The 25540-nt window shown below is 43.0% G+C and overlaps 1 protein-coding gene across 1 annotated transcript in view; it reads left to right on the forward strand.

Moving 5' to 3' along the window:
• The window catches only part of kiaa1217 (KIAA1217 ortholog), a 41150-nt gene that overhangs the window by 10496 nt on the left and 5114 nt on the right, over positions 1–25540 (forward strand). The window contains exons 2-19 of the mRNA XM_079234548.1: positions 3069–3149; positions 4324–4513; positions 7586–7784; positions 8854–8947; positions 12944–13586; positions 13767–14013; positions 15507–15611; positions 16136–16185; positions 17922–18061; positions 18176–18351; positions 20312–20442; positions 20927–21074; positions 21693–22173; positions 22378–22576; positions 22698–22984; positions 23591–23746; positions 24019–24141; positions 25455–25532. Of these exons, the coding sequence (XP_079090674.1) occupies positions 3069–3149; positions 4324–4513; positions 7586–7784; positions 8854–8947; positions 12944–13586; positions 13767–14013; positions 15507–15611; positions 16136–16185; positions 17922–18061; positions 18176–18351; positions 20312–20442; positions 20927–21074; positions 21693–22173; positions 22378–22576; positions 22698–22984; positions 23591–23746; positions 24019–24141; positions 25455–25532 (3528 nt within the window). The remainder of the gene's footprint in view (positions 1–3068; positions 3150–4323; positions 4514–7585; positions 7785–8853; positions 8948–12943; positions 13587–13766; positions 14014–15506; positions 15612–16135; positions 16186–17921; positions 18062–18175; positions 18352–20311; positions 20443–20926; positions 21075–21692; positions 22174–22377; positions 22577–22697; positions 22985–23590; positions 23747–24018; positions 24142–25454; positions 25533–25540) is intronic.

Consider the following 25540-nt stretch of genomic DNA (forward strand, 5'->3'; position numbering starts at 1 on the left):
GTAGAATAGCATGTCACAATGAGATAAGCTAAGTTAAGTAAGGGTTGAAATGTCTGCCGTCTTCTGTTTATGTGTTTGCCAGGTAATTACAGTTAGCTCAATTTCCACTTCCTAAAGCTCGTGCCAAATTAGCATCTTAAGTGGGAAGCTGTGCTCACAACACCGTAGCTTGTGTTTAAAGCCATGCAAGCTTCCACTTCCACTCTCATGTTTGTATTTGTTCACGTCTAGAAAGACAATTTAGAAGGAGTCAATGAAACATGTTCCTCTGGTTAGCCGTATGTGTTTGCTCACTCTGTGTACAGAAGAAATGATGCCTGAATTCACCCTGTTAGTGGCTGTAGATAAATACATAAAAGTTATATTTGCCAGTTTATCGTTTGTCACATATTTCCGAAATGATGGAGCCCAAAGGTGAAAAAATATCTACAGATATCAGGAGAATCTTTTTTTTTTTTTAGGTGAAAGACATGCTATGTTTTGAGTACACTATTATAACCCCAATGTTTTTGATTATATAAGAAAGTAGGCACCAATCAGTGGGCTTTGTGTAGGCTTGCAGCAGGTGTGGTGCATGGTGCTCTGGCTGCTTTCTCCATGACGCAGCGGGCTCCTGGTGGGAGCTGCCATTATTCTTAACAATTGTGATTTACTTTAATCGCCCCGTCTCGGCTCCGTGTGTCAGGCGTTTTGTCAGGAGCTAAGACGGGGGCCGCACTGTACCTGCATGCTCAGGTGCAGATTCACTGAAGTGAACAATGTTGGCGTTGGAAGAGAGTGCAAAGTATTGTATAACGCGCGTGAATAATTTTCATATTACATCTATTTTGGCAGCGCAGACATGCACATGCACAGACCTGAGCTTTCTTGGTAACGACAGCATACTGTTTGTCAGACCACTGTAGCATGAATGCATTCAGGATGTCCTGGGTTCGGGTCAGATTTTCTGGAACAATGGCCTGACTCACTCATGCATACGGTCAGTCTGTCTTTGTATCCCTCTGTTTCAAACACAAACACACACACACACACACACACGCACACATTTAAACTGCTTATTTTCTTGTATCTGTTTTTTTTCTACAAGCATGGTTGTAGATCCATTTGATATAAAGCTGCTGCAAGCAGTGCATTCAGATGAGGCATTGCGTTTTTTCGAGACCTGCTCTCACAGACTCGGATCATGATGACTATTTGACAAAGGTGACAACCGACTGACATCGGCTACAGCACTTCACAGACAGCCCACCATCCTTCTCTTAGACATTTTCAGATTTCCCTGACACTTCCAAGATCTATTTTCTCGACGCGTTTCTTCTCAAGGGGCTCTTTTCACGACTCTATAACTTGTCATATTCCTGTGTATGAGCTAATGCCAGTGTCTCGGTTTCACATTCATCATAGCTGTCAGAGCAAATGTGGCGTACTGAGGGAGCCGCTGCTGAAAAAGCAGAATCACAGGCTGCATGGTTTTGACTGAAGCGGGGGAAATCACTCGTGTGGAATGTCCCGTAGGTGCGAGCGGGTTGAAGCAGGTTTTACGGTGGTAATCAGCGGTTGGCCTGCGGTTTTCACATCTGGATGCTAAAGCGGTATGGGGTTAGCCAGGACAGGAAGTGGCTTCTAATGCAAGGCTTTTCGGCAATATCAGAAGTAGCCGTTGTCAGTAAAATGATCCCAGTGTGCATGCATGAGAAAGAGGAAGGGGGAGAGGGAGACAGATGAGTTCATCTGGACTAAACTGTTGACCTTTGGATAGGACACCTCATTTGTCAGGTGTGGACTGGTGCATAGTGGTTTAACTTAATTACCTCTTTCCACAGGGAGGCAGAAGGTCTCATTTGCAATGTCCTGCACTTTAATATGTGACTGCTTCCGCTTTAACTATCTTTTTCTCCTGTGCAATTCTTCTCCAGCTGTCACACAGTGTCTATATAGACACATTGTGGGGGTTAAAAAAATTTGGAAAGCAACAGTTTTAAATAGGGCACTTAAAAGAAAAAGAAAGGTTCACAAAAGTGACATCTCAATTTACTAGTTTATCTTGTGAGACTTAAATTAATAGTTTAAGTAGATTGATACCACATATTGTTATAGTATAGTTAAATGAATTTTAGCCCAGCCCTATCTGATGGCTATAGTATACATTTAGTTCACCAAGTATGTTTTTGTATGGAACAAACTGATAAAACATGTTAAGTAAACATGTATATCAATTAAATATGAACTGCAGGTGTATCTTCTTCCGCTTTGGTATTTCACAAAATGTTGGATTGCACTGCCAGACAAGTTTAAAATGATTACTAACTGCGGATGACGGATGAAGCCAATATGATTCAGCATTCCCAAGGGTGACACGGTAGCATATGAGAAGATAGAAGCGCAGTGTGGGAGGGCTGTTTGGACTCAGCACCAATGCATACGCTCATTAATCATTCAGTGTTCATATTAAATTTCCCAACACATGTCTGGTTTCAGGTAACCGGTCAACTCGTTGTGACCCTCCTGTTTTAAGAGGTCACGATCATGCATTAACAGTATACGGGCATACTTTTATTCACATGTATTTAATCTGTGGGTGCTGCATCCTCAGCGTATTTTAATGGAATTACAGGAGTTGTTGAGTGATGGCTCAGCAGTTCTGCCTGCTGTGTCAGGTCGCCGCATCACACACAGTAAATGCGTGCACACTATAACTCAGCAAATATCACACAGGGATGAGAACAGAGATGATGGGATAAAGTGTGATATTGATGATGCAAATTCATGTATTGAATAGAAAGTATTACGAGGTGGGGTTTCAAGGATTTCTGTCATTCCTCATGAAGCTGAAATAAACGTATAAAATGAAAACTCTGCTGTAAGATTGTGTTGGAGACACATTTACAACGAGGTTCTCTTTTAAAATCTCTTTCTACTTTTCTTTGGTTTGCTGTTGACATTGGTTTGTTTCCATGGTTTCTCTGTTTTGTTTGCTGACCATTTCTTTTTCCATCTCGCCCTCCCACTGGCATGTACGAGCCATTTGCTTTTTATTTCATTCTTCTCTCCTCTTTTTCTCCCATCAGTCTTTGCAGGGCATGCTCTCCTCCCTTTACTCTGAGCTTGACATTCAGAGGTACTTGATGAAAATCCAGTTGGCCCACAGAGTTAGTCAGCCTTTTATCTTATCTGCATTATGCCATTGTGTGTGTGTGTGTGTGGGTGTGTGTGTGTGTGTGTGTGTGTGTGTGTGTGTGTGCGTGGCTACTTTGCATGTATGCATCCTCACTAGCATACCGTGTGACCATGTTTCCAACCCTTATGCCTCCGTGCCTCTCAGCGTACGACCTGTCTGTGCCTGCCAAGCACACTTGTCTGGCTGCCAGGATAAAGCCGTTCTGCCCATGAACGCTTCCACAAATGTCAACTGCACTTAATATGAAAAGCTTACATTCTTAATTTGTCCGTACGCGTATGAGTGTGGGAGAACAGCAGCGTGTGCATGCAGGTGTGCTCGAGATAACCTGATGGACCCGGCCTTGTGTCTCCAGCTGCATTAAGCTCAACAGCATCGCGCTGCCAGGGAAGAAGAGCATTTCATAAAGAGCCCAGTGTTCACTGACCCCCTCAGTTCTCGTCCCACCTCGTCCCTGTGGTACGGATCACCTTACAGGCTCTGTAGCCATGTCACACATTGTCTTATTGTATCTGTGGCTCGACGATGCCGTGTCATGTAGATCAGATTACAGGAGAAGCCAACGGGTCCTCAAGTCTTTGATGACAATTCTTGATCCTTAATCAGTCGTAAAAAAAAGAAAGAAAAGGGAAGTCCTTCTTCTTTAGTACCCACACTGCAGGTTTCTGTTTGATCTCTTTCAGTTTGTCATCATGCCATTTTTGAACTGTTTGTTATCTATTGGCATCATCGACCCTGGGTTGGCTCAGGCAGGTGCAAATGAAATCTAAAAGCTAAGACTCCTGCAGTATGTTTAGAAGCTTCATCGTGCTTGACGTTTAGTTGCTGTGATGTGCTTGTGTGACAGCAATGAGCAGGGTTAGATGTGTGACATCCAATATTAACACTTCTGTGCCTTTTGCGTGACTGCAGTGGTTTTATTTAGTTATTGTGTTGGAGTCACACTCAACTTTAACGGCATCTTTATTCCCCCCCCGAAATGCATCATATCTTAAAGAGTATGTTTAACACTCATTAGATAACGAGAAAACGTTGTCGTGTCCTCTCAAAAATGAAAAGCTAATGCATGTATCAGTGTGTGTGTGTACCGTGTGTCCCGGGTCTAACCCTTGCCGTGTCATGTTTCCATGTGCCTCCCCCTCCAGAGCAGAAGCCCAAAGCACGGCCCGCATTCCAGCGCCGGCGACCAGGTTGACCACCTATCCCTGGCCTCCCTGGAGTCGTTGGACGCCATGTCTGAGTCCGACTCACCTACAGCCTTCACCCGTGGCAGCCGGATTCGTGCTAGCCTGCCCGTGGTGCGATCGACCAACCAGACAAAAGACCGCTCGCTAGGTATGTTTCGTATGTATGAGGCCTTTCAGTTGAGAAAACGCATCCAAGTTAGGCTTTGCTTCAACTGTCTTTAAGTTCTGTTTCCCCAAACTGCCACAGAGAAAATCTTATATCTGGTCTATTAAGAACTTATTGAGAATAAAGGCATTATCGTAAATGGACTTTGTGAATAGACTGAGGGGGAATTGAATTGACACAAATTCTTTCTTGATAACCTACTTTTTGCAGCTCTTTCAGCATAACCTTGGCACAACTCAAGAACTTGTTTAAATAACTCCTAACCACACCATGATCTCACCGTTTCACCTTGTCCAAGCCTCAGCCTCTCACTCCATCTATCTTCTCCTCTCCTCCCTCCTTCCTTTCTCCACCTCAACTCACGGCTCCGTTGTAATTAGAATTCATTCCCTCTGTAGTGAAAGATTAGGGAATCCATCCACAGTATGCCATCGTGTTATTGACAGGATTAGAAATGGGTCGTCTTATCAACACAAATAGTGCTTCATTTGCATCCATATGCGGAAACGCTGTGAGTCGTGCAGAATTAGGTTGCAGCATTCGGGTGAGAAAGTGATGGAAACAGTTTGAGAAGTTCCCAAACAAAGTGGAGAGTCTGTAGTTTTTTTCCGGAAAATAGTCTTCAAAGGTAGCTCGCAACCCAGCTCGGCATCGGCTGCTGGATAATAGAAAAGCATCTGAATGGCACGCCTTTAAGTGAAAATGAATGAAACTATAGGGTGCCACTTTTCCACGCTTTTTCACGCCTGTCGCCCCGCTTGCTCTGCGTGAGAAGCAGAGATGCAAAACTTGTACAAAAACACTTTGCTTTATCACCCGTGCATGCACAAACACACACACACACACACATATGCCCCAGCTCTCGCTTTTTCCCTCTAAAAAACACCAGGACACGCCGTTATGACAGTGGGGGGTTATGGTGTGATAAAGGGGGCGGAGAGAAAAAGGGGCACCACTTAGATACAGTGTCCCTCCCTCAGCCTTTCACGCACGCACACTTCGCTTGGTCCCAACGGACGTTTGGGGCTTAGTATACTCAGCTTGTGCGGGAGGAGTTGTCGCATGGGTTTTTCCAGAGCATCATAAGACTTAACAGAAAACAGGAAATCCTTAAAACCCCTAATGTGAGTATCAGATTTCACCCAGAGTGTGGCATCAAGTGTATCGTATTTATTCATTCTGTGGTTCCGATATAGCATGTTTCTGTTTTTATTGTCCCATTTTAAACTTTCTGATGATATCAACGGGTCAGGATCTTGATGTTTTCAGGATTGTGCTTAGTTTTAAGATTTTGTATCCCCACTGGATACACTTGGAAAATTCTTGAAGCTCAGACAGTCTGCACCGCTGTGCCCATTTGGTCAGGAAACCCACTGGCCATTTGCTTCCAATCCTGAGTGAAACCAGGCGCTCAGGAATGTAACAGGACTCTGTGCTAGAACCAAGCTATTCAACATTGTTTCGGCAATTAAAACTATAACTTAAAGAATTCAAATCTTCATAATGCGTGTTCAATCAATGGCACTTTGTCATCTAACTCATTCGCTGTAATTGCCAACATCTGGATGAAAACTAGCCGACTGTTAACATAACAGCTCTCAGGGGAAGGATGAAGTTATTCTGCAAATGGGCACTTTGTTAAGTTATTACTACCCAGAAACCCAGACAGACCAGAAAGAGCAATAATAGACTCAGCAATTTTATTTCCTGGATTTGCCCTCTCTCTGTCTCACCCTGTCTTGTGGAGCATGTAGGGTCTTGTATAATATTTCACCAACATCTGGTAGCTTTTACTGGCTCAGTCCTTTTAGGGAGTTACACAAAGTAAAACCATTCCTCTTTTCCTTCAAAGCAACTATTTGTAGTGCACAAATTTAAAAGTGACTTTGAAATGACCGATTTATGGGTATCACAGCAAGTCTTTTGTCTCATCAGTTCATGAAACATGACATTCTGGACGATTCTCATGAAATAAGACCCCAAAAAACATTTAGCTCCTTTGTTCTTTTTATTAAGGTTCTAATGTTGCTACAGATGAATTCAATATAAATATGTACCATGCTGTTTCGAGCAATGAATCAGAGAATAGAAATAGAAATCTGTTGACTTCTATTCCCTGGCATTGTTTATACAAGTGCAGTATGGGCGTGTTCATCGCTTTGAAAACATCTGTTTTTGTAAAGCACAGAACAGAAGCCACACCCAAGGTTCAGAGGTTCAGGCTTTGGTCTTTTTGATGCACAACTTGAGCACACGGCCTTGCTTCTGCCTCCTATGTTGTGCCCCAAACTCACCTTTTAAGTATCAAGTCATTTGTCTGGAATATACAGCATGCTGTAACACAAATAGAAGCTAAGTGGCAGGTTAAGAACGACACTTACTTGTACTTGCATGTCTTACAAGTATGCTACTGAGGACATTACCACCACAGAAAACAAAATTTGTTCGCAGTTCAATAGTTGTTGGGCAACAATTGAGGGTAAGCATTCATTCTGTGGCCCCAAAAAAATTGATTTCCAAAACCACGAATGGTGTTTATAAGAAAGTTCGCCAGTGCTGTTGTATTAAGCTGTTTTATCTTACATCAATCCGGAAAGGTGAAAAGTTGCTGAAAAAGATAAAAAATACAGATTTTGACAATTTGGTTGTTGACCATATTCGAAGCAACCAGTCTCTAATTTCAGTTGCTCAGTCAATACTTAAAGCCAATGTTGTAATCTTCTTCAAAAACATTTTTTGTTATGCTCGTTCAAGTTCTTTTTACATCCCGACAGCACTCATAAAATCAAAGACTCTGACAAAAAAACTAAAACATTCTGATATCTGTGACTGGCAGGACTGTAATAAGCCTGTCAATGCCACCTGTCTGTTAACAAGCTGTGAGTACTAATAATAGTCAAACTCATAGTTTACATTCATTAGGATATGTTTATGTTCACGATGATAAATTTGAGGGAGTGGCTTTGGTCAGAGGCCTGAAGGGACGGGCTGTCAGTGTTGCCGACTTGGCGACATTCCGGCTAATCACCGTGCCCCCCTGCTTTCTGTCTGCAGGTGTGCTGTACCTGCAGTACGGGGACGAGACCAAACAGATCCGCATGCCGAATGAGATCACCAGTATCGACACTATCAGAGCTCTGTTTGTTAGTGCCTTCCCACAGCAGCTCAACATGAAGATGCTGGACTCGCCCAGCGTTGCCGTCTACGTCAAAGACGACATGAGAAATATGTACTACGAGCTCACTGATGTCAGGTAAAGGCCTACGGTTGTGTGTGATAAACGTATACAGAATATGTATTTGGCTGCATGTGTTGTGTTTTGTCAGTTTAAGTTCGGACATCCAGGGTTCATAATGTTTCAGTCTTCCTCTGAAGTCCTTTCCTTTTCCCCTCCCTGAGAACTTCCTGTTTAAACTCTCCCTGCACAGGAAGTGTCACTGGCCAGGAAAGCTTCTTGCTTCCTCTTTCCAACATGTTGAAACTAAGTAGGAAGAATTTTATTTGGAGATGAAGCCCTTTGGCAAGATGTCTCCGATGTTCTGTACCCAAACAAACTGAAGAGCACTCTTAAAAAACGTAGATGACTTTCCTGCCTGTTGTCCTCGCTCCTCTGGTAAAAAAGATTGACTCTTAAAAGTTTGAGCAATGATTTTACACTTTTTTGTAGGTCTTTTTATACTTTTCAGAATGTAGTTTCCAAAGTATTGTGGAGTGTGTTGTGTGTTTCATTCATTTACAAGCACACAAACACACTCACTGCTTTCCTCTTGTTCCTTATTTATTTGTGGTTTGGTATTCACCAGCATGTCTTTGCAATAATTCAGCAGATTTTATGTGTCAAGACAGTAAACATCGCTAGTTGTACTATTTTTTACTTTTTTGGGAAAAAATATAGCTCTTGAAGACACAAGAACTTTGCACCTTTCTTTCCAGAGTTCATGCCCAAGTGTGATGTGTACTTGGTGACTCAGTCTTTATCAGGGCTGTAATAAAGTGTCTTGTGATTCCTTAAGGTTGGGACAGGTATCCAGGGTGCAACACCATAGTAAGAGTGAGACCAGCATAAGAAAGAGCATACGGCTCACCGTTTATGTAGTCGAGCCACGTTTCAACTCAGAAACAGATAGAATAGATGTTTTTATAGACTTTAGAGATTTAGAGAAAATGTCATACAACCGAGAACTGTCAGAGCCTCTGTCGGGATATGTGCCCTTGTCGGGGTTGAGGCACAGACTGAGATCCAGGCTGAGGGAGCATCGGCCGCTGTCTGACGGTGATTACTGGGCTGCCTATTTACCACGGGACACCTCTTCCCCCTACAGGAACATCATAGATCACTCCTGCCTGAAGGTCTACCACAAAGACCCAGCACAGGCGTTCAGCCAAGGACCAAGACCTGCCAATGGCGATGCCAGGGTGAGTACTTAACTGACACACATGCAAACACACAGCAGTGAAAACGCTGCTCGTTAACGGCAGCAGCTGCAGGGAGACAACCTGACTTGTTGCAGATAGAATAGTAAGCCCAGCCTCCAATTCTTCTCATTTTCACGTCCTGCTTGCAGTTAAGGGAAGGAATGTCCCCCTGCCTCTTCCTAATCTGTTTAGAGGGGGTCTCATATTGTTCTCCCGGGGCCCTGTGATTGGGCCTCGCCTGCACGCTCTGGTGCAGCTTGCTTAAGGGGCAATTGAGCTCAAATCTCACGACTATTTTTCTTGTTCATTCTTCCCCCAATATCAGCTCTAATCTCTTTCTCTTGTTCTGATTCTAGCATGTTTTTTTCTTGCTGATGTAACAAAACTAAAGCCCCAACGAACTCTTTTGTCAAATGTTCCTCCTCAAATCCGCCTCTCTAATCCACCTGACCCTTTATCTAACCCGCTGCTCCTCTCTGCCTGCTGCAGAGTTCCAGCTGCAGTGAAGTGCTATTGTGATACTGCAAAAATGATATTAACCTTAGCTATAATCCCATTTCCACACACATTATGTGTCACATAAGTGTAAAGTGAAATTGATAACATTTAAATCATTGATGAGGCAAAAATTATGATGTTTAAGAGGTTCGGGTTCAGATGGCAAGATGACTTTGAGGTGCTGCAGAAACTTTTTTTATTCCCTGCTGCTGACAGGCGAGGGGGTCCTTCAAGGGTAATTGAACAAAAGTTGCAATACAACTGAAAAAGTGAAATTGGAAATGTAATAGTGCAAACAGTTTAAAGAAGGAAAAAAAGGACTGGCCACAGTAGAAAAACTAAATGAATTGTGTGGAACAGTTTCTTTGTGCTCTTTTTTATTTATATATATTTGTACCGAATTGCCTATTAATTAACTATGACACTTTCTGAATCAGCAGGATTGAAAAGTAGAACTGGAGCAAGTGAAGTGCATTAAGCAAAAGAAGCAAGGCGGCTTTACAAGGTCTCTCGTGCAAACATTGTGAAATCCGGGCAGAAGAAGATTGTTGTCATGAATAGGTCTGTCATTGTTTAACAGCAATTGATACAGATACGAAACTTGGACGTGGCTGTGGGGTGTGGAGGCCAGGTTGATGAAATAGCACAGGACGGGACCTTCGAAAGACATTAGTTAGAAGACACTTGTTGCATTAATCCAAATCCTCTGGCTATCCCTCCCCCATAAACACTCTGACACAAACACAGGCGTCTTATTCTCCCGTTGTAAGCATTGTCTCTTATTCTTGGCTTCTGTAAAGCTTGGACTAAATGTTTTTCTTCTGTTTTATTTGCCTTTTTAAAAATGCTTGAAAGGGACAGAAAAAAGGTCTTTCCAGAATTTGGCAAACACCTTTTAATAATGAAACAGAAACCCTGGCACTCAAATCTAACGAGCCAATACTACAACCGAATGAGCTGTACACCTTTTGGCCAAGTAAACCTTTTTAATCTGTCAGTAACTGATTTAGGGGCGACACAGCAATTGATAATTATATGCTACGCAGAAAAGGCAATAATGAGGCACCTTCTTGCATTTGAAGCATCTCTTTTGTCACGTTTCATCGAATGAAAAAGCAGTAAATATTTAGAAATATTAATCTGTACTCATGTAAGGGATTGTGCCAAAAGCAGTGTATTGGTATTCATAGAATAGTCAATAATGGCTGTCAGAAGTGATATTATGTACACACAGCTGGAGGAGATGTTTTGTAAACAGAGGTTCAGTTATTGGCTAACCTCTAATCTGTTCCCCTCAGACTAAGCAACCTATTTTTCTAAAGTTTAACATTTGTCATGTTTTTACTCACTATTATCTTAATTCGCAGGATGCTCCCATCTTCTTGTCAACACTTTTGTGTACACAACAGCATAGCGCATGCAGCCATAGAGCCAGCTATTTAAATGTTGACATAACTTCTGCAGGCTCAGCAGTTTGTGAATCATCTCAAACGAGGCAGGAGCTCGAGATGACTTTGTGCGCTACCAGACACGCTGCCCTCGTTATTGGAAGCTTAAGAACAGGGCGAAAACAGAAAGAGAGTTCATGAGTCAAACTCAAACCAAATGTTACTTAACACGACTTCTCGTTTGCCTGACATGGTCCCTATTGTTTGTTTTCCAAGCCTTTACTCTTCTGTTTTGTCTCAAAGCAAAAACGTGCGCATGTTTTGCAGACAAATACAGATCGCATTTGTACAGTAAGTGTATTTTAAGGATGGTTAGTCTTCCAAAGGTGTTACATCTGTTTAGGATTAACAAGTTATGCATTTTTGGCCCAAATTGTTCTCATGTGGCTTTGCTGGAACTGGCAATGCAGCCAGAGATGTTATTTCGGGCTCTAGAGAAATTCCAGCACAAGAGGGCAACTTTTCCTTGTTATGTGTGTGACACCTTGAATAGTGAAAGCCAGTTAGGTTTTGTTGATGATCTGCAGAGGCTCTTTGCTTCTTAGATTTCTTATTATATTAGTTTTTGCTTGGTCAGACTTGTTGCTGCCATATTTATGAGCTGCGTGTGCTTTTACTGCCAGCAAGTTTCTTTCTTTCTTCCTTTTGTTATCACAGCCAAGCCTCAAACCTTTGTTACTGTACACTTTCAGCAGTGGTTGTTTTCCAGTTTGTGCACACACCTATTTCCCACACTCACACATGCACGCGACACACCCACCGTATTGGTCCCTTTGCTGTATTGATCTGTATTGGCACAGGGGGAAAACATACATAAAGGCAACACTGAAAAAGCATATTGTCAAAAAACTGTAGGCCTGAAGTTTTTGAAAGAACTTTGCATTAGGTTTCGACTTGTCGTCTTACGTAAGTGTAACTCATGAGTCATAACTCGAGGGAACAATTGCTTGTTTGTTTGAGAGTAGTAGAGGGTTTGACAGCAAGGAAGATGGATTGGGATTCAGTCCTGCATTAGATGCTCCTCTGCTCAGTGTTATCATACCACACATATCCCATATTCACAGGTTAAATCACTGTTTACACTCTGTATTTCAGTTGTGCCCGCTAGCACAAAGAAATGTTTACTTTTATCAAAATTAACTTAAGTTTGGAAGAAAGGAACTCCGCATATTGTCATTCTTTTCAGACCTTCCTTAACAAATGTATACATATATATTTCAATGTCTTCAAAATACAAAACATATCAACTTCAGGTTTGTATGTTTGCTTGTCCTAACACAAGCCTATAGATACACGACTAGTAAATGTGATTATATAGCTGCTACTGTATAATTTCCATTGTTTCCATCATGAGTTTTAACTCAAACTAGTCCTGTGATATATTAGTAACAAGACAATGTAACTTCTTTTGGAACCACAGTCATTGTGGCCACCTGTAAGACTTTCACCTTTTTTTAAAAATAGTTGTATCACCTCCAACCTGACCGATCTCATATATATATATATATACATATATATCCTTTAACCCGGAAAGCCCCTCTAGTTACATGAGGTTAGGTTTATTACACGTCGGCCTTCAAGGGTCATTTATGGGTGGTCAGGCAAAAAAACAAACAGATTAGCTGACTGTTTAAATAGACTAAACTAGACAGATCTTGTTGAAAATTAACCAACCACCTTCTAGCCCTGGAGGTAGACACACTCTTATAAGAGAGACCCATTCTTATCTCCAAGAGAGCAATCACAGATTTTGTGAAAGTTGAAAAAGCCTTGCAAGTAACTATTTTCTGCTCCTGGAAAACATGCTGCCAGTCTGTTTTCTTTGCAAAGCAACAGTGTAAACCGAGTTAGATGGATGTTTTTGTTTCAAGGGCACTTTAGTCCAGAAATAAAGGATATTTATAAAATAAACAGTAGCTGAAGCTCTCATGCGGGCAGAACTATGCAGCTTGCTTTACTGACCAATCCTGAAATTGAGGGATTTTTATGATAACGATTTTATGTGTGTTAGTGTTTAAGAAGATGTCTGTATGCTTTTGTTTTTTAGCAGATGCAGAGCGAAATGATGCATGCCGTTCGGGATGGCCCGCACCCACAGAGACAGCCACCCATGGGTCCCCCATCACACCACCCCATGCAGGGAGCACTTCCCCCAACTCCCCACTCCATGCCCCCATCCCCTTCCAGAATCCCATTTGGCCCACGGCAGGGCTCTATACCTGGCAACGGCACTATCCCAAGGGACCGGCTGTCTAATGCCACCCCTCCGGCCCGCTCCATCTCACCCTGTCCCAGCGCCATCCTGGAGAGACGGGATGTCAAGCCAGATGAAGACAGGGGCGGTAAAAGCCACAGTCTATCGAGGGGAAATGAGGGGTTGTATGCAGACCCATATTTGCTCCAAGAGGGAAGAATGAGCATGGTTACTGCCCATGGACCCCACCCCAACCCTGGGCTTGACGGTCCAGATCATGGCATGGGATTTCACCGTGCCTCCATTCGCTCCACAAGTTCTTACAGCGGGCCCAGCCCCACAGACACTATGGATCACCCTTCTCTGTACAGGCAGAAGTCGAGAAACAGCCAGCTGCCTACTTTGGGCTCCAAGACTCCTCCCCCATCCCCTCACCGGATGGCTGAGGTACGGATGATTGACATCCACGGCGGGCCTCCTCATGGTGGGCCTCCTCATGGTGGGCCTCCTCATGGTGGGCCTCCTCACGGCGGGCCTCCTCATGGCGGGCTTCCTCACGGCGGGCCTCCTCATGGCGGGCCTCTTCATGGCGGGCCTCCTCACGGCGGGCCTCCTCACGGCGGGCCTCCTCACGGCGGGCCCCCTCACGGCGGGCCTCCTCATGGTGGGCCTCCTCACGGCGGGCCTCCTCATGGCGGGCCTCCTTACGGTGGGCCTCCTCATGGCGTGCTCCCTCATGGCGTGCTCCCTCATGGTGTGCCACCTCACGGTGTTCCCATGGAGAGAAGCTCACCTGTGCGCCAGTCATTCAGGAAGGAGGAAGTGGCAGGGACCAAGCCCCGAAGCAACATGGGATCACCTGTAGTTCCAGACCTCCAGGGTCACCTCCAGGGCCCCATCCCAGTTGCCAGTGAGCATCAGACACGGTAAGCACCAGGGGATCAGGCATTACAGACAGTGGGCTGGTGGGATTGTTCAAATTAGGATTAAGACATTGCATGGGAGCATGGACTAACTCTGCATCCCAGTTTCATCCTAACCATGAGCTGCTGAATTTCAATCCCTTGCTCTGACTGTTTCATCATCCATAACTGAAGGCAAGATTTATAATATAACCCACCTTGTCTCTCTTGAGCGTCAAGAGCTGCATATTAGGAACAGCATATGATTATGCATTTGGTTTGTGTATATAAACAGTTTTGCTTATACCATTGTTTTCACAGACTCTATTCAAACTTTGGAGCTGACGGTGTTGATTATTAAAAGAGTGTCTAGCTACCATGACTGAAACAGTATAGTATCTGGAGACACCACTAATCCACTGTATATTTTTATGTTACTCTGTGACTATTGTTCAAACAACAAACCCTCTGCAGAGTCTATTCAGCCTGGATAATCCAGCAGACATTTTGGTACCTGGATTAGCGTTATCCACTCTGATTGAGAGCACATAAACATTGAAAAAGGAATGCTTAGCCACTTTGCTAAGCAAACGTGGTTTCACTAAAGTGAAGGTTGCAGAGGCAATGTGCGTACCTAGGAAAACCAACAAAAACATTGACCAGGTTGAATAAGTATTTTAAATGGCCCAATCATTCAAACAGATCAGACTGGACCACCTGGGAAGTCAAAGACTCCCATTAGAAATGCCCTGGGAAACTGGGAAAAGAGTGTTGGAATTTGAATGGGAAAGTATGGCACTTAACTTTCAAAATAAACATAGTCCAGACACTCGCTCATAGAATTTATTCATGTGAAATAATGACGCTGAGGTTAGGCATTGCTGTGTTCACATAGAGCTTGTGTTTGTCTATTGCACACCTAAAGCCACCCAGCATCTTGTGTGTCCTCAGCTAGCCCCATATCCTTTTCTCAAGATAAATGATGACATTTGGAAACAAAAGTTATTCACTTTTCCAACTTCTTGGTTTACCAACCAATCTCAGTGTACGGTCCGTTATTCATCCCTCTGGTGATCCCTTTGGCTTTCTTATGAGTGTGATTTCATTCTCTTTGGAGCGGCCAGCCCTTTTGTTTGATTTAAAAAACAATATGACTTGAACATCCTCGGTCTGAACTTCAGGCTTCTCTTGAGTCGTTCATCTTGTTTATTCTATTTAGACTCAAGCTTTTTTCTTTTTGTATAAAATACTGAGTCAAGTGGTGTTGCACTGTTGTAATTCAGAAGCTATGTATTAGACCAGAGTCAATATTTACCCAGGACATAGTTCCAAATCAATTGTAAAAAAAATGTGTAATCCCACAAAATAACAAAAAGAATTATGGTCAGGAAATTAAAAACATTTGCTTCTTGTCACAGCCCTCCCGTTTTCATTCTGAGCTAATATTTGCTCTCGTGGCAGCTGTAACATCCAGTAGGCCTCAGTGTTGAAAGTAGAATTTTCTGATGTTTCTGCAGAGTGCGCATGAAGGCTATGGAGCAACAGATTGCCAGCTTGACTGGTCTTGTTCAGCATGCACTTTTAAAGGAGCCAAACACTAGTGGCACCACGGAGCTACCAAGGTAAGCAATCATAGTAGAGGAAAAAGTGAGGCATCAGGAGAAATGGAGTTTCAAATGAAAAGCCTGCCTATCCAGCCAGCGCGGGAAAGATAAAGTGTCCTCTCTCTAAAGGCCATATCAAACACTCAGGCTAAATAGCATCTGGTGAAGGGGAAATAGGTTTGACTTTGAATCTGATATTGAAGTCATTTGCTTTCTAGATAAATGGCCACTACGTAAGGTTTATCTGGCTGCATTTCAACTCTTTGCATTTCAATCTTCTCCGTGGAGACCTTGTGTTAAAGTTAGTCTAAAAGGTGTGTGATTGCAGTGGATTCTTTGTTTTTATGCTATGTTGCACTCTGATGAAGCTTCTTAACATCATTAACAACATTTTAACCTCTCTAATTTGTCAGTCTTTCCCCATCATACTTTGTTGTATTGCGTTTGTTCTTACTAATACAAACCTATAAATCTAAAGTGCTCCAAATACTGTTTTTTCGCAACCAAAATCCTGCTCTTATGATTTCTTTCTCCGGCTGTAGTGAGAGACCACCGAAGACATCATCTCCAGCCCACAGTGCACATAGCTCAGGTTAGTATCATTATAATGCCGTGCTATTTCATTAGTTTTATTTTCCTCTAAAGAGTTTTATTACTACAATGTCTTGTGCAGACAAGCCCACACATCAGTGTCAGTCAACAGTGTGCAATGAGCAGCGCTGGAGGGAGGGAAAACATAGTCAGGCGTCTTTGCTTGTCATCGGTTTGTATTTCCTTAAAATCCTTTACTCCGTACGGTACATCCAGTTTAACGGGAGATAAGAGACGAGAGCCAGCGCAGCTAACACAAGCTCCTCAAAGCACTACTTAAAACAAGACGCTATTACTCCTCAAGCCTGACAAGACGATTGAGCGCTTCAGTCTTGTAACGGTCTGTGGCCGGATCTCGGTTTGATAGAAACGATCTGCAACCTCACCAGTGGCAAAGCAAAAAACACAACGCTATTAATGCGTCTTGAGAGCTAATCTCACGTCTCGTGACACATTTCATATGTAGCTTTCGGAGAGATTTACTTGTCATGTTGTGCTCGAGCAATTCTCCAAAGCGTCAGAAGAGGTTCCTGTGTGGGCTTTGATCTCGCCAGACTCCCTCTACATCAAACATGGGAAATCAGTGGCACTTTCTTTTGCTGTTGCACAACTGCTTCTCCGTTGTCACAACACAGCCTGCACTTCTGTTGATTGACATTGTGTCCCCGAGGCCCAAAACACCACCAGCAGTGTGCATTGTAACCTGTACTTCAGGTCGAGACAGCTGTCAGGTAGTGTGTGTGAAATATGTTGTGAATAGAGTTTTGGGATTAGGAAGACAAAAGATAGTCCTTTTGCTGCGCCTTTTTCAGCGTCGAGGGAGCTTAGAGTGCACTCTGAACATTGCTTGACCTATTGTGTAACTCACAGGTAGGGACACTAGGTACTTTCTTTAATGGACCTCATGTTTCTGACATGAAAGGATTGGTTCTTCCAAATTCAAAAAACAACATTTGATCATTTACCTTAACTGTTACCCAGTCAAGCACATACTTTTGGTTTTATTTGTCCACACTTTGAGATATTACTGATGGGGATTTAAGCCTCTCAAAGCGCTTACAATGAAGGTGAATGGGATTTAATTTGTGGTGCTGTCAGCATTAAACATTTAATTTAAACCACTCTTTAATGTTTATGTCTTCAATTTAACCCACTCTGAGGAAACATGTATTGGATCTATTAACTGATATTAAATGGACTCAGTTCTCCTTCAGATGACCAACATTTGTTTTTAGATCAAAATAATAAAGAAAATCCTGTCAATTATTATTGTTGTTGGCCATTTAGGGACGCTCAGCCAAACCACAAACATTACTGCCCTTGGTTTCCATGGCTTCAACCTCTTCTCCACCTCTAGCGGTGACTGAAATGTCGGGAATCAGCTGACCGACATTTTAGAGGCGCAGCCAATATGAGTGCCAGTATATGTTCACTTTATGTGCAGGGGAAAAGACAGCCACAGACAGTTGGGCAATCATTACTGAACATTAGGAACATTAAGTCAGACCGGTGTGCTGCCAGGGAAAATGTGTTTGTACAATCTAACCAATCATTTGTCGAGTGGAGTCAGGAAGTGTGACAGTGAGGGTTTGGAAAGAACAACTCTGTCTACTCTCTCCCAGGGAGGAACTACAAGTGTACTTCATTTGCCTGTTTAATAGTTGTAAGTGTCAATTCTACTGTATTATGATTTAATTATTTAAGTAACAAGCTGTACCTTGTTACCCTCCCACTCAGGTGGTTCCCCAGTCTTGGCTCCCAAGAGCAGCACAGCTCCATTAGACAAGGGTCCAGTTCCTCTCAAAGTCAACCTCCTGCAGTTCAGGAAGAATGTTTCTGAACTCAGGATGCAACTCCATCAGATGAGACAGCAGCAGGTGAGACCCCTTTTAATTCATTTTGAGTGTGTTAGTATCCACTGAAGCGTTGAATGTAGTCTGCTATAGTTCAGGCCCTCTAATATCTCATTCCCACTGTGTGCTTCCCCTCAGGTCCAGAACCAAGAGGCATTACGAGTCCAGCTGAAGCGGGCTGAGCAGGAAATCAGTCTTAAACTTATAGAGGCCATGCGTGGCCTGGAAGACCCTGTGCAGAGACAGAGAGCTCTGGTAGAAGAGGACAGGCACAAGTACTTGGGTCTGGAGGAGCGTGTCCTCACACAACTTGGGTAAGGCTGCTCAAACTTCACTGTTTCACTTCCATAGCAGGTGCAGGGCTTTATATAGTCTAATATGGACAGATATGGTTCTTTGCATTCATTACTGAATGTTTATTGTTCGTGATGATTTAGTACATACCCGTGCGACTCCAGTCAAGGTGTTTTCATTCATAGGAAATCCCCGAAAGGCTTCATTTTTTATCAGCTTACCTGTGCTATTCATACCTAAACTCTTTGACAAGCCAACGCCCTCCAAATTACAGCTCACAGGTTTATACAGGCAAGCAGGGCCTGACTCTCAGAGAAAGCCGACTAGAACAATGGACCCAACTGTAGAGGAACTGCCCTGTTTCTATTTTAGTTCACTTGCTTCATCTTGCCAACAGGGAGCAGTAATTTAATCTTTTTTATTTGGATGTTTACAGGCAAGGTCGAACAGTGTTGTCTTGCTACACAGGAGTGAACACGTGCTCCAATAAATACAATGTTAGCAGCTCATGGAGACTGAGAATTGAACATGCGGAAGTCAGTTGATAAAGCTCTCTATTACTCTTGGTATGCAGCCAGTTGTGAGTCAGCAAAACACCGCTGCTGGCTCTTTAAATACGGCTTGGTAATTAGGGTCGCTTGGCTTTAAGACCAGTTAGAGAATGTGGTGTGAAAGCCGCTGCCCTCTCAAGAGGAGTACTAAATCTATCATAACCTATAAGGTCACATTTTGTCACATTGTATAGCTCTGTGGCAACAGAAAAGCCTCAGTACTCTAAATAGCTAGTTTGCCAGTAATCCAAGGACAGGAATACTTGAAAAACAAGGAAACAAATTAGATTTAGATAGGATGGGTTGTCATTGTAATCCTGATGATGGTGACAGAGCTTCCACAGGGCAAAGATGCAGAGCATTTATCTACTAAGTAGGGAGTTTGGTCACATGTTTGGGATCCTTACTCACAGTTTCTGTTATAGTGTTAATCAGTGTTAATGTGAAAAGAACATTTCTTTGAGCAATGCAGTCTTCAGTTCTTTATATCGCAAGGATCTTTGAAGGCTGCCTCCTCTACTCTGACACACAGAAATATACATTATGGAGACGTACTGTATCTGTTTTTGTCTGTGGGAGGCTCAAAAATACAATTTTGTTTATTTGTGTCCTAGGCTGGTATTTCCCATCATCATTTTGAATAGCAGTAGGCCTTGGCCTAGCAGGGCATTTAACACACTGTCTCCTTTTTACCTTTCCCACTCCCTTTAGGGAAGTTCTATAAAGGAGTGTTTCTCAGGGGTACCGGGCCACAATGAAACACCATTTTAGCCCCTTCATGCAATCCAACACTGCACACAATGTTATCTTTCAGCACATTTCCCTGCAGAGTAGCCATTTTTTCTCGCTCACTGGGTCTGTTGTGAAGCAGCGTACTGTGTTTCTATGTGAGGAAGTGCTCTTATACAAATAAGCCCTCGTTCAGTGTGTAAACATGTGTGGTTGTGGGATGACATCCAATCCAAGCAATCAAATGGAGACAGGAAAATGAAATGCTTAGTGGAATTGTTTTATGTCAATTTTAATTCTTGTACATATTATGCATATGTTCTAATTTCTTATTTTGTTTTGGACCATGTCCCAAAGTCAGCTCTCATCTTTGTCCAATCAGTATTGCTGGATGTTGGCTTCAAGATAAATGATTGTGTCCTGCCCCCTGGTGTTCGTAAAGAATACATAAAGTTGTAGTAGTAGTGTGACAAATCTTTCTCTTCATCAAAATGTAGATAGATATCAGTATAACAGAAACAAAAAGAGTACTTGAAGTGAAATTACATTAATACATTAAAACATTTAATCAAGAGTTTCCATTAATGTTTCATTTCTGTCGTTGTGCTTAAAAGATTCCTACTCTATTTACTGACAAATTGTTGTAGGAAAACAAATAAACTCTAAAACATTTTGTTTGTGTATTGTTTCCCCTCTGCAGTGAGCTGGAGCAGTATGTAGGCTCCCTGCAGAAAGACTCAGCAGCGACACACAGAGTAGTGACTCTGAAGGACGTGGAGGAGGGAGCAGTGACTCTGAGGAAGGTGGGAGAATCTCTGGCAGGGCTCAAAGGTAAGATAACAAATAATATTCTCACTAATGGGGCAATGTGACTGAAATCATCTTTTTAGGCTATTTTCCAATATCAATATATCTATCGTGAGATGTCAAATGTACACTGTGAAATAGTTAAACCAATGTTTAAAGCTTTAAGGTGTGTTCCACTATTATAGACCACGTTATAGATTACCCTGAATTATTCATTTGGACAATACATTTGGAGAAAAGGTAAATCATATCCCCACGATTAAATTCTGCTGCACTAATCACTTGTGCTATTATTGGCCCAGCCCTATCAGTCATGTAGTTCACTGCTGATATGATGGGTGTTTCTCCCTTTAAGACTTACTTATGTTTAATAAAAAGTACAGTTTCTTCTTAGAGGCTATGTCCTTATTTCATTTTTCAATAAAGGTATTTCTGAATAACTTTTTTTCTCCAATGTAGTCGTGTAAAATGTAAAAAAGTAACGGTGTTTCTCTGCGTGTTTCCTCAGGAGAGTTCCCAGCCCTACAAACCAGAATGCGGTCTGTGCTCAGGGTGGAAGTGGAAGCGGTCAAGTTTTTAAAGGAGGAGCCTCATAAACTGGACAGCATGCTGAAAAGGGTCAAGAGCCTGACTGACACACTCAGCAGTATGAGAAGGTAGATGAAGAAACATGTCAGTGGCAATAAAGTAGGGATCAGGAGGAGAGGTGCTTGAGTATGAGGGCCGAGAGTGAGAGAGGGAAGAAGAGAACAAAAAGCACTCTGCAGAGCTTCTCACGGGTTTCTATGCTGTGTGAGATTGTACTATTTGATTATGCTGACAAACCCGCCCTCATCCCATCAAAGAGGTCATTCGGTGTAGACAGTGGAGTGTGGCGTCCAACTTGATATACTTCCATCGCCTTCACTGAACCGATAAGTGAATTAATGTGGTGGGGACGAAGGCGCCTCATTTCCATTTTAATATGTCACAGATACCAGGTTCACTCTCAACTTTCCTCAAATTCTCCCTCCATGAATCTCTTGTCTTTTACCAAAACCAGTCGCCAAACCATATTGGCCAGCCACTACATTGCAGCATAGCTTTTGGTGGTGTCATGCCAGAATTAATCAAAACTCTTTGTCAACTTTATTATAGGGTTTAATGTATTTTCCAGTCTGGATGTGAAATTAAAAAAAGAAATATGGATAATATTTATAAGTGAGTGACCCAGTATTGTAAGAATCAGTGTTTTCTAGATGGTTTATATTGTATTCGGTTTCCCTCCTCTGCAGATGTGCTACTGAGGGCCCTCAGAAAGGACCTGATCCCTCTGCTAATGTCCCAGTGGACAACAGCTCTTCAGCAGCAGAAGCTCCCGCACCATCAGTCCAGGCTGGCTCCACCTCAGCCCCGCTGGAGCCCCAGAGCTCCACCATCAAATCAGAGGTGATGCCTTCCTCTCCGGTGGTCATTCATCATGTCCAGAGCTCCCCGGTCCTCATACAGCAGTCCCAGCAGTCTGCAGCTTTGACAGCTCAGCCCAGTCCACCGCTCTCTCCCAGCCCCTCTCACATCCCCAGTCCCACCCCCAGCAAGAGTCAAGGCCGGGACTCTCCCAAAGGGGCAGCCTCCGACCCACCAAGTCCAGCCCATCATAAGAAGACACAAGGGAACCCAGTGAATAATGGCAACGGCACTGTCCCCCAGGGTCTTGTCTTAGAGGAGCTCCAGAACAGTCAGGACAAGAGCAAAAACAGAGCTATGTCCATAAAGGTAGATTCCGTGCCCTTATAATTGTCATTTGGCCTCGATTTATTTGTATCCAACGTTGTAACACTGATAAGCATCCTGTAAATGTCAACTCGGTTACGGCGATTGGCATTCATTTGACTTATAGGGCTCCTGTAATTAATAATTTCCTTCCTCCGATTCAGAGAATTTTTGAGGAACTCTCTCCCCCTCTTTTTCACCTTGCAGGCAGCAGAAAGGGAGTGGGAAGAGAGGAGGCAGAACATGGGTCATTACGATGGAAAAGAGTTTGATAAGATCCTCCAGGAAGCCCAGGCCAACATGATGAAGGGCATTCCCAGTCTAGAGGTGGAAGAGAACCCATCACTGACAACTGATGCCACTGCAGAACAAGCAGACATCCACAGCCCAGTGGAGTCACCGACAGGTGCAAATCTTTAACTTTAAGGCACTAACATGGCCTCCACACATTTTACATTTTATTGCTGTATGAACGCATTTGTAAGTAGGTCACCTTATATATTTTTATCTGTTATTTTGTATTGAAGAGCCTCAGTCCGAGCCTCACTCTGACAAACCAGGCAAGAAGGGGCCTGAGAAACTCCCAAAGCCTGTGATGGAAAAACCAGCCAAACCTGCACTGGAGAGACCCTCCAAGACTGCCACTAAGCCAGCCCCAACTGACAGCTCTACTAAGCAGGGGTCTGAAAAGTCCTGTAAGTCGCCACCACCACCTCCTCCAAGGAAGACTTACTCCAACTCCAGCTCAGGCATGACCACCACGCGCTCAGGCGAAGTGGTCTTCATCGGCAGGAAAGAGTCCGTCTCGGCTCAGGTCAGTCTGATAGGTGTTTTTTCTTTTTTCTTTTTGTGTGTGTGTAGGAGCTGTATTTGACGTTCTAACTATTTGCTATGTTAAGATATAGTCGAGTAACGTCTACCTGAGCAGAACATTAAGTTGCTCTCCCTCTGTATGTTGGTAACCAAGGTTTTCCGTGCTTTATTGACATAGCAGTGCCAGGTGCAGTTTCCGCGTGTGCTTTTTGTGCATGTCAGTGCATGTTAGTGCGTGTGAGCGTTCCCCACTGGCCAGCTCATGGCTGGCACTCTGCACTGCTCTCATACGGCGGATACAGCTGATAACACTGTCCCGACCGACAGCGTAAGTGAAAGTGTAGCACCCAGCTTCCACTTCCCCCCTAAGGTAAACACTGTTAAACAGTTTGGGAAGTGTGGTTGTTTTGTTTTCTTTCTGAGAGTTAAGTAAGATGAGCAGATTGATGCCACATTACCACTAAGTATGGAGCAAGAACCAAGAGGTGATTAGCTTAGTTTAGTTTAGCTTAGCATAGCGTGAAGACTGGAGGAATGAGGGAAACGACTAGCCTGGTTGGTTAGAAGAGTAATTACTAAATAATGACCTTCTCATGAATCCTAACAGGAGGGTGAAGAGGACACTCCGCCACCAAGTCCCCAACCCAAGCCCAACAAGGTTCCGCCAGAGACCAAGCCAAAGCCAGCCACCCCGCCACCCGTCACTCCTCCTGTTACCAGAGAAGAGGAGGATGAAGGGGACAAGATCATGGCAGAGCTCCAGGTTAGATGCATATGTACACTCACACACATACACAATTCCCTAAACATGCACAAAACAATCAAAAGGTGTAACGTCCTCTGGATTTGGTTGATTTCTGCCTTGCTGGTGTGGGTCTATCATTTCTTCCCATGGTGGCTGTTTTTCTCCGAAGTGGCAAAGGATTTTGTCACCTGTCGGGTTCTACAGCTGTGACAAAGGCGAAGATACTCAAAACTTCCTCCCGCCACAAAATTCTTGTTCCCATTTCCCCTTCACCTTTCTCCACTCTTCAGGTTTTCGAGAAGTGCACGGTTAAGGATGTAGGGGTGAAAAATTTGGTAGAACCAACCTCTCGAATTGAACCACAAATCAGAGAACTAAGACCGGGGGCCTTATTGCCCCTCAAAGAGAAAAAGGTAAATTATACATCGCCGTGCAGCTACCCACCTAACTGCCTGCCTCTGTCCACTGCCTGATGCAATCGATGGCTGTGCCTTAACCCTTCTACAACTTCTGCACCCTTGCTTTGGCTCGAGAGAAACCTATAACAACTGCCTCCAAAAAACTCCTTTTCCTTTTCGCCTCAGTTTCCTTCCCTATTTTCATTCAGCTGGATATCTCAGCTTAAATATATTACAGGATTAAGTCTGCATAAAATGAAGCCTCTAAAAAAGATGCTGTGTCTTTTGTGCGCCTGGACCAGACAATGATGTGTTTTGCCACTGATTTAATTATCTCTTGTCAATAAAAAGACCTCGGCACTGTATTCTACAGGCAATTAAATCGTCTTGTGTCTTTCTTTAATTACATGTCTTCATTCAAAATCGACAGAACACATATTTCTTAAATTATTGACAAAGTAGTTAAAACTCACTTTGCAGACACAACCTGTTTTTGCAGACTTGGTTCACTCGAGGTCAGTCTGGCCACTATATGCATGCTGCTCTCCACCACTTGTACTTTTCTGAGGGATTACTTTTCTGTTTCTCTTTATCTTTGCACAACTTGACTTCAGTTTGCTTTCCCAGCTTCACACCTATATAACCAGCACAACCCTATAATTGTTCACATTAAGTTCAACAATATGCACATTAACTAAACTTTTGTTAATTGATGTGAGAAAGAGGACTGATATGTTCAAGCGCAATACATTTGACTAGTTCACAGCCAAATTAAAACATTTGGTCAAATACGTGTATCAGTTTAGAAGTATATTAGTAGGTGTAACTATTAGTTACTGTAAATAATAACACATAACAAATAGACTGTTTCCTGTCTATAATATAGACTATAATATAGACAGGACACAGGATGTATAAAGGTTTGTAGGAAACATATAAAAAAGAAAACTTAATTGCAGTATTATATATATAGTGGAAGGGCAAAAGAAGAAGAGACAGGGTTTAGCCATCAAAATAAGCTGATTTGGCTGTTTAATAATGGCTTGTAATAGCTTTTTAAACTTTAATATTCGTTCATTTTCCCAGCATGCATTTTGATGTATGGCATTTAGTATCAGAACAGCATATAAATGTGATGTTACAGTATGAGTATCAGTTTACATACTGTATGTATTTTGCTGTTGCCTTGTAGAAGGCAACTGTCCAATGCAGTGTTGCCACTGTGGATACTACTGCAATACTACTGTATGTGAATTCATACTAATCCCACAGCAACCAAACATAGCAGCTGCACAGTAATATTATTCACTCACACACTGTCCTAGCAGAGCTCTGAGCCCACTCGAGATGATAAAGATCCAGACACGGATGAAAATGGGAACACTACTGTCCGACAGAGCCAAGGGGTATGTAT

This window comes from Taurulus bubalis, assembly GCF_910589615.1.
Source record: "Taurulus bubalis genome assembly, chromosome: 18".
Classification (NCBI taxonomy): domain Eukaryota; kingdom Metazoa; phylum Chordata; class Actinopteri; order Perciformes; family Cottidae; genus Taurulus; species Taurulus bubalis.